The 10,345-nt window shown below is 37.7% G+C and overlaps 1 protein-coding gene across 2 annotated transcripts in view; it reads right to left on the reverse strand.

Moving 5' to 3' along the window:
* bnl (fibroblast growth factor branchless) overlaps window positions 1-10,094 on the reverse strand; it is a 111,162-nt gene extending 101,068 nt beyond the window's left edge. For both annotated transcript variants that reach the window (XM_085189994.1, XM_085189993.1), the window contains exon 1: window positions 9,959-10,094. In XM_085189994.1, the coding sequence (XP_085046120.1) occupies window positions 9,959-10,037 (79 nt within the window). In that variant the 5' untranslated portion in view covers window positions 10,038-10,094. The remainder of the gene's footprint in view (window positions 1-9,958) is intronic.
* Between the last annotated feature and the right edge of the window lie 251 nt (window positions 10,095-10,345).

Consider the following 10,345-nt stretch of genomic DNA (forward strand, 5'->3'; position numbering starts at 1 on the left):
CTAATTTCTTCAAAGTTTTAAATATTACATCAGTTTGTTTCTTTACAAATTCAGTTTATTATGTTTCTGATATGAATTAGCTAAATTTTAGAATGTGAACATATAATTATGTAAGTACTTTTGCACTTTATATAAAACATAACAATAGATCAACTAATAATTGAAAAGCCACCTCACAAGATCGGCCAGCAAACCCTTAGCGGTGTAACTTATGTCTGGTAATAAGGAAGCGTGATGTGGCACTTCGCACTAAGCAGCTCAAGGTGACCCTCGACACCCTCCACACTTACGAACGATTCAGAACTGAACAGGCAGCGGTAAAGATGCAAATAAATGCAATTGATATATTTTTACTCACAAGCTATCGTATCTGCAAATTTTATTTATTTACATATAGTTGCAGTTTACCCATCGCGTCGTTAATATATGTTTTATGGATACGAAAATTATAAAAGCCTAAATATATCTGATAGGCGTATCAGATATTTTGAGGTAAGATTTAAATGTTTTTTTTTGGAAAATCTAGTACTTTTAACAATTAAAATATGATCTGCAATGAAAATACATTATTTCTACTGCCGTTTCCATCGTATGGAAAGTAATCGTCGTACGAGTAACTTCGTAAGTTATCGTTTAACGACCGTAATCTGAGCTACAGTTCATCAAAACTAAATTAAAAATAATGAAAGTGCGCCAAAGGAGGGATCCAATCAGAGCAGACGTGCTCGTGTGTCGTTACATCTGATATCCAGCGACTGCCAATAATTACTCGAACCCGATACTGCATCAGTACTGGGTCAACGATGTCGGGGCAGCAGGATGTCGCGAACTTGGCAAATAAACCTTTCTGATAAATCTACTACACTTATTGTTAAAGGAAACTAACAGGAAATAGTAATATTCCAAAAGAAAAGAGAAAAATTAAAACCTTGTAAGAGTCCATTAAGAATACTTATATTATTTATAAGTGTAATTTACCGTACGTGTCATGGTATTTGATACTCGGCAAACACTCGTCCACTCTTGAGTTGGCGGAGACGTCCACTTCATGCTCTTGAATTTGTTTGTGTAAGATTTATTATAATCTTATTCTCCATTCTATAAAAACTTTGTAGAAATTCCAGCGATTTTAATTAGTTGTTTTGAAGAATATACTAAAATGAAAATATTCCTATTAAAATTAATTCCATATTCAACTGTGTTATAAATAAGGACCTAAATTCAGATAATATTAAATGTCAATTAGGTACTAATACTCGTACGTAGTGTCCGCGCTGTAAACAATCGTATGTGGGGCACGTCGCGCGCTCGACACGTTGCAATATGTCACTGCTGATAAATAGTTCCTGCATTTCATTTACTTCATTACTTGTCTGTCACCCCCTATCACGTCAGGGGGCCCGCTATCACGTCAATGTCAAAATTACCTATTTATTCATAAATTGAATTTCTTATAGTTGTAATGGCCTCTTTCGTAATTTGATTTATATATTATTTTGTTGCATTATGAAATTCGTACTAATGAAAATATCCAAGCACTTTAAATAATGAAGGTACCTACGTAGTTTATTTTTAAATCTTTTTTTATTTTTATCTGGGAATTTCTGTTCAATTAATTTTACATTTAATTGTTTGCTTTATTTATAAAGAGTTTCACTATCGTAAGTTTATCAATGATATTGATAAAAATCTAAAGTATTTTTTATCTTTATACATATACATCAATAAAGTACCACATCTCCAGTCTGTTCTTTACCGTCGTCCGTCAGTACCGTCAGTACCGTCAGTAGTGTCAGTGCGGGCCACGGGCGACGCAGGCAGGCGGGCAGGACGCGCGGTGACCACATTCGGCGCGAGTCGTTTAGGCATTTTTAAACAATTACAGCATTCTTACACTCGACGTACTTACCAGTTACGACTAATTGCGATCGAGAGGTTCCCTCCCTCAGCCTCCCTCAACCTCCCCCGGCCTCCTCGCGGTTAACGTTCTGTTCGGACACGTGGAATTAATTTGTCGGTTTATTTATATTTAGTTTAGCGCAAGTCGTTAACGAGCGGTTAATATTTTGTGTAAAGATAGTGTACAGATTTTCAGTTTTTATTTTATTTTAGAAACTTTGGAAATTTTCCTAAGTTCATGTAGGCACATCATTATGTATTTACAAACTAAAATAACCTACCTACAATACAATTACTTCTTTATCCCTAATCTCAGTGTTGTTGAAGCTGCCTCAGTCCTCCAAATATAGATCTTAGCTGGCTATTACATAATGAATTGTTCTTTTTTCACTCTCGCAAACTACTCTCGAGGAGTATTTATACACTGGTCACGACGAAACTGTCTCTCTGTTCGTCTGCGACACTCGCCGCGCTGGTGCGGACTGGTGCGCTGTGGTGACGGTGACGAGCGCGAGACGCTGTGACATTTCCTTCGACCTAATTGTGTGTAGAAAAACTACAATTCAATCGTTTCAATCGTTCAATTCGATTGTCATTCGGCGGCAGTCTGAAAATTGAACTGAAAATTGGAAACGGAATTTCTTAACACTAGGCTTCTTCTGCCTACCTTGCTATACGAGTATATACGGGATACAGCTTGAAACTAAAATAAAAAAATATTCTTCTTTATAGAAAAATGATTTTATACTTTTTAATAGATGATGCTTTAGAAGTCTAGAAGAATGGAATCAAATCCAAGTTGGTTAAAAAAATTACATATAATTGTCAAAGTCAACCTCAATTAAAACTCAGTGAGTTAAAATATACAAGTCGATCGATAGATTTAAGTCCAAAAGCCATCAATAAACGTTTCATCAATGGAGGCAGTCCGCCGCCCGCCGCCCGCAGCCCGCAGCCCGCCGCTCGCAGGTCCACGCCAGAGCTAATGTCTATATAAAGCGGGCGCGATGAATCCGACGAGGAAATTTATTGTTTTCCTCACTCGCCATCATTGTCTAATTAGGTTTTTTGCGGTCCTTCCATCACTCCAGCGGAGATCACAGGCTTAGGGGCTTGTTTTATTTTCGTGCATCGATCGTCACTTGGTGCGGACGCCTCGCTGAATGTTATCTCTCTTTTTTTCTTATCTTGTTGCGAGTATTATGAATGTCTTACATCATGTAGGGTAGGAAAGGACATTTTGCGAAATATCAGTTTGCTTCTTAATTTGCGAACTTTTAAAAATCTTTTATATTGTATGTATGTAGGTGACAACTTCCTGAACACGTCTAGCTCTGTTCCTGCTTAAGGGATCAAACCCTAAACTATCATAAAGAGACATAAACTGCTCAAATCTGCTTACCATTAGGGCCTCTTATTGACAACAACAACACTTGCTCTAAGTATAATTTGATCATTTTAGCTGTCTAGTCAATTTTATAAAATTTCTTGAATGCAATTTTAACTCATTGATATTATAGTTACATAAATATGGTTTAACTAATCAGTTGATATTTCAACTAATTTATCTAGAAGCTTAAAATATCTTTAATAGGATATTGTAATGAGAAGAAGAAAATCAATTAACTTACGCAAAAAACAAACGCCTGTGTGTTCCTCTGTCTATCACAAATAGCCTCTGTCTCGCCACATCCTCGCGCAGGTCTATGCTTCAATGTTCATTAGGTTGAATCACACAAGTTTCGTTCTAATTAAGGAAGTGATGAAGCTTGTCTTGTTGTTGATGCAATATAAAGCACTCGACACACGTTAAGTATTCCCTAAGTTCCTAAGTGTAAATAATTTATAGCTCCAGTATCTAATATTAAATTAGGATATATTTTACAGTCACAACTTCTTGGACGAGCCCACGCCTCGTCCACGCCTCGTCCGCGCGTCGTCCCTGACGTACTTGTCTAATTATTGTGGAAATTAATAAGTTCATTTTCACAACCGGTCAAGCGCGAGTCGGACACGCCCACCGGGGGTTCCGTACCAATTTTATTGTTGTAAGGCAGTGGAAAGCAAAACTTACAAATGTTGATAAATTTAACTTTCCGGGGCGTATGCTCTCGTTTTGTAAGAAATAAACTAGAATTATAAGTTTATAATGTTTCTTTCGTTACACTAAACTCAGTTTTCGGTTTTTCTTCGGACCGTTTGTATTTTAAATTCTGTAGATCTAAAATTTCTATGATCTAATATTTGATATTAATTTCTATTTTCTTGACATCTCTAGGAGCCTCGGGACAAATAGTCTTGACAGGCGGAGGATGACAATAAGGTTATCTTATAAATGATCCATTTTTTCTTTTTCAGTACATAACCCCAATGTGAGTAATGAGTGCTACATCACACCAAAGCTTTTACATAGATAATTTAGATATTAATAACCTAACAGAAATTTTAATATTAGTCAATTATTTTAAACTGTTGGATGGGTTGTCGTTGTGTCTGGTAATATGAATTCAAATATTGTAATTGAAGTATCGTACAGTTAAATCTACTCGTCTTGAAATAAACAGAAAAATTTATTTACTTTTCTTAAGTTTAAGTAAACTACGACATGCTAGTGCTGGTTGGCGTGTGATCATTAAATGAAATAGTATAGATAATAGTACTACTATTTTGTAAATACATATTTGAAAAAATATAGAAATGTGTGTATAAATCATAAATGGTACTGATTTACTTTATTATTAGTAATATTTTATACATATAAATTAGTTAAGGTAAATAAGAAAGTAATATATAAAAAGCGAATAAATAAATTTTATAGTAAATTAATTATCGTAGCGTTTGGCGCTCCGTTCTCTCCGACTACGCCGTGATGCGATGTGTGTATCATACGTATGTATGTGATTATTATATTTCAGTTGCTAGTCTATTAATGTTCTAATGGTAAAAGTACAAAAGATAGTAGATAGATAGTATAAAAGATCACGAAAACAATTTTCTAAATTTTCTTTTATGGAGTGCCATAAATATCATTCATAATGATCGTTGCGTTCGTCCCACACTTATGATGATCTAAATATCTAAGACTTTTTTAAGCTTTTAGTGTTGCCACTAAGCGTATAAAAAATTGTCAATTTAGCGAAATAATTGGACCAACGCTGCACGCAATTTTATAATTTAAAATTTGAAAAATAAAGTTAAAACTGTAGGAAACCAGAATAATGACATTACCAGGAGAATGACCTGTATATTACAATAGTAACACTAATTTACAATTTGCAAATGTTCTAGTCTAGACACAAGGCGGTCGCGTATATTTCCGTCTCAGCACTCAGCACTCGCTACGGCCGCTGGCATTCTTCATATATTTTCGTACTATTCCTCGTAGAAACCGCCATTTTCGTTTTTGTCAGAGTAGCCAAAAGTAGGACAACGGAAATCTAACTTGACTATTGTCATCGCTTTGCACTCTTTACTCAATAAGTATAGAATACTTGTACAAAATCAGACAAAATCTTAAGGTAATGCATTTGTTTCACTCATTCTCTGTGAAGCGAAAGCAAGCGACCGCACGGGCCACCTGATGGTAAGTGATCACCGCCACCCGTTGCACAGGGTCGTGTGCAACACCAGAGGAGCTACAGGTGCCTTGTCTGCCGCCAAGGTCGAGATAGACGCCCTTTTTGAAGGTACCCATATCATATCGACCTGGTGGTGGTGGTGCCATGCATGCAGATGGTGTGGATGGTATTTAAGTTCCCCAGAAGACTTCCCGTGATAAATGCGGTAGACATATCTACGTAAAGAATGTCATTGGGGGTTAAGTGACCGTTACTTACGGTGGTAAGTCACTAGGTCCCTCTCTAACGCCACACTCTGACTAACCAATCTAACCAACCGAAAAAAAAACATTTGTTCATAAAATACTTTTCAAATCATATTAACCGTTGTCCCAAGTTTTTATTAAATTGATGGTCATCATTTGGAATGTCTTCGAAGTGTTAGAACTATATTTAATTATTTTATTACGTGAGCCTCAAGGACGGTCTCGTGCACGCGTAAGTGTAAGTGCTCTCGTAAGTGCTTTATCACTAAAACAGATTTGACACAACAAACATTGTGGCAGAGGTCTCCTCTCAAGCGCATAAAGCACATACACACATTACATAAATATTTTGAAAAAAGAAGTAACAATTTAAATTAATTATTGAATAAAAACAATTATAGAATAATTTACCTACTAGTGAGACGGAGCACCTTCGACGAGATACTCGCTAGTTTCAAAGTTACGTGTAATATTATGATGTTAATGTGCAAGCGATTTTTTAAGATTAAGAAACTTTAAAAACATTATTTATCTGCGTGTCTCACAAAGTTAATGTACGGAGAGCTGGTATTGTAAAATGATTGGTAAAGTTTAAAATATAAGTTTGAGTAAGTCGACTATCTCAGCTTTCTATTTCTAGTTGGAGATGCAATCTGAGACAATGCGTCAATATATCGAGGAGTAGAGGCCAAAAATATTGAAAACAACAAAATATTGCGCTCGTATTGTTCTGCCCACTGCTCTCCGCCCTCCGCGCTGCTGATGTACGATTACGCGAGGATACGAGTCGCGGGGGATTTATGTAGTACGACGGTCGTAAACATGGAGGGCAGTAAGTGTTATTCCAAACTTAGGCAATAAAATACATTTTGAAAATAAATAAAAAATTGTGGTCAGTGGGCTTATACCAACTTGAAAACCTAGGAGGTGGGAGGGGCAAATCCCGCTGCAATCTTATTATTTTTATGCGTTTTTAAGAATGTAATTGTATTCGATTTACTGACAAATTTAATAAGAGCTCGTTCTGATATTATGAAACTGAAAACGTCACCCTAATTTATTGTTTAGAAGAACCCAAGATAAAAACCGATCGGTTGTTAAAAGAACGGCGCGTAACGTGATTTATGGGCGCCGCTTGGTTTAGGATACACTCCACATAGCATTCAGTTTCCCCTAGATTTAGAGACACTGCATGGTCAGAGGTAGAATTTAACGCCACGCTGTATCGTATTCCAGAGCTAGAAAATATAAACAATTCATTTCTCCGAGTGTAAATTGAATCCTCAAACGTTGCGTCGCTTTTTATCGTATCGGGGTTATTGTATTTACTTTCCAGAACAAACTAAACGTAAAATCGCAAAGCCGTCAGGGCCCAAACAAATGAGTATTATACGCAAAATAACGAGTAATTGAAAATTTAATAATTATTGTAATTCGTTGCGGCGTTCACTTCAGCTCAAACGTACCTCCGCCCTCCACTCCACTCTCCTCCACTCACCTCCACCCCGCACTCGCCCGTCACGAACACTCCGCTACGTCCTACGGCGCTCGTACTAAAGTTCAAAATAAATGTACTATTATATATTACATTCTTTTTTCAATCGATCAAATTACTTCCGAGAAAAAATGGAGCGAGTTTTAATTTAAGAATTTTAATATTTTCCCGTTTTTGCCAGTTGTGCTCAGCTCTACACTTTATTATAATATATTTTTATGTACTGTACATATTTCAACTCTACTATTTGTCTATCCTCTATCCTGTGTATTTTTGGGGGTCCTTACAAAAGCCAGCCATAGCCCATAAATCATAGATACTATTTAATTAAAATAATATATAGGACTTTTTTTTATGAACCAACGTCGGTACTTAGTAAACATGCTATAACCAGATATATTTATATTATTGCATATTTGTGTATGAAAATGCCAGATTCCTAATTGAGATACATAAATTATAAGAAACGCATAAATGGACCGTTTATTTTGAAAGTGGTGTAAGTCCATTTTCTTTTGTTTCGAGAAAATGAAAGGTTAGTATGTCGATGATTATGCAATTTCATTTACCGACCGATTTTAAGTTGTTCAAAATATGGGTTTTTTTTTTGAGAAATTAAACACGGACTAGTTATATATAAAAAAATTACATTAAATTAAGCATGAATTACGTGATAGCTCATTTTTCTCAAAAATGGACTTACACCACTTTCAAAATAAACGGTCCAAATATTGCGACCACCAGCGGCCGAGAACCAGTCAAATATTTATTTTACGCATTTCAAATTAAAAATTACTCACTTACGTTGTTTTTTACGTCATTCGATAAAATTATGTTTTTATGAGTTTATACGTTTTGTCGTTGATATAACCCCCCCTACCGTCCCCCACACCGCCCCCGCCGCCGCCCCCCGCGCCGCGGTTATCTCACTTATTGTTTTGGTATTTCCTAAATGCATTTTTTTTAATTACTTCGCGTCGCAGTATCGGTAAGCGCGACGGTTGTAGGTTCGATTCCATTTGGGGGAATAAGCTATTTCCTTGCCCTAAAAACAACATGAAACGCGGCGTTGAGATCCACCACCGGTGAATAGGGAGCAGTTCTAGCCTATCCTAATATATCTAGGATACAGTAGCAAGCTAAAATACTTAAATAAATTCATATATAGAATAATAGGATTCTATAAAATTTCCAAGTTTGTTGGATGAAAACGTAGAAAAATCAATATTCCCACCTTAATTCACTGTCACCTTGTTGACATCTATATTTTCGATACTATCTTACATCGTTTTTAATAATATTTTGCAATAAATACCAAGAAGTTTAAGATAAATTGAAATATTATCTTAATGTCGTTATTTACTTAAACGTTGTCGTCTATTAAAGTGGCGGGAGGTAGAGCCGGGGAGCAGACGTAGAACACGCGGACCGGACAACAGCCTCGTTTTGCATATCTCGAGCGATTTGCTTAGAAAATTAGCCGAATTTGACATTTAAAAATTTATCTATTCCGAATATAATTATTATCTTTTAATTAATGATATAAATGTTTGTTTCGAACCTCAGATATATAAATAGTTTTGATTATTTCAAATTGTTTTTTTTTTGCATCAATTCGAAGGAACTCACCACTAACTATGTAGTATATTAACAGAAAATGGTGCCATGATTTACGCTATCACTACAATTTCTCTGGACACATTCATTGATTTAATTATATTTATTGATTTGAATGTAAGTTTTGTGTCCATCAACAGACAATACCAGTACAACAACAGGAATTCGTAAGAGCGTCGTGGTATCTCCGCATCAGACCACCGAGGCTCCAGCGCGAGGCCCGAAGCCCGAGGCCAGAGGCCCGACGCGCGATGAGATACACATCGTAATTGACTCATTATTACGATTTGACAGTTAAACAACTAACGTGTAATTATGAAGATTATAATTTCAGATCCCGTACAGTGAACCAGGCGTCATATCAGACGTGATCGTTATCAGTCGTGTCGGCGGCGTGTGTCACTGCATTAGCGTAGACGAGGTCTTGCAAATATTCAATATATGCTGATATAAGAACATATTGTTACCTACAGTTCGATGTTGTTGCAGAGGCCCCTGTCAGGACCAGCAAGGCGCCTCGCGTCTGCGCGCCGTCTGCTCGCACTTTAGATAACGAACTCATTTGCAAAAAACTAGTTCCAGCTTACATATGTTCGAATTTGCTATTTTTTATATGTTAATTATGTTAATCGCGTTCCCACGTAGACGTTCCCGCGACTCATGTTTTATGTTCTTATATAAATATTAAAATAGACAAAAGCCTGTCACGCGCGTCGGTCGCTGCTATATTTTATACGAAATTAAATTATTCATAATAAGCTATTAAAGTTTTAATGTCCCAAACCACTAAAGCCGTAAGCTAATTAAGGAACAGTGTATTTAACGACCGCTTTTTGCATAAACAAGAAGAGGCTGCCAAACTAAATATCGGTGGTTGCTGGCGGCTCACTTCACTTCATATATTATGGTTGCTCCCGCGGTCGCCACAATGTCTCCGGAAGCGTGCAGTAAGCGCAGTGAGAACAATGAGAGCAACGAGAGCCGCAACGACCGTTGCGAGATTATTGACACCGTGCGTAATGGATATCTTCACGGTATCTACAATGTTACTGGCAGCTGTTTGTTTGTTACAATTATATTGAGAGCGATCAATTTGTTTCCTGATTACAATGTGGTGTACTCACTGTAAACGCTGGCGGCGTCGGTGGTGCCGTTGACGGTGCCGTCGGGCAGCAGCTGCAGGTAGCGGTTCTTGAGGAACATCTGGATGGTGCGGCCGGTGCCGGTGATGTGCGACAAGTTGGCGGAGCGCTGCGCCCGCGGCTCGGGGGGCGCGGCGGCGCACGTCGCCAGCGCCAGCGCCGCCAGCAGCAGCCGCAGCGGCCGCGAGCGCCGCGCCGGGGGCCGCCGCCCCGCCGTCACGCTGCGCCCTGCAGCGCCCTACTGCGCGCGCATGCCCGAGCTGCAACAGACAAACAAACACCTGTTACTGAGTGCATGCATGGATCTCTGCGCGGCGCTCCAGGAAGCTTCTCATAAACTGTGGAGCGACGAGAAACTTAGATTGTTTT

The sequence above is a fragment of the Heliconius melpomene genome, chromosome 9 (genome assembly GCF_056956725.1).
Source record: "Heliconius melpomene rosina isolate 202511_hmr_F chromosome 9, ASM5695672v1, whole genome shotgun sequence".
In the NCBI taxonomy this organism is placed as follows: domain Eukaryota; kingdom Metazoa; phylum Arthropoda; class Insecta; order Lepidoptera; family Nymphalidae; genus Heliconius; species Heliconius melpomene.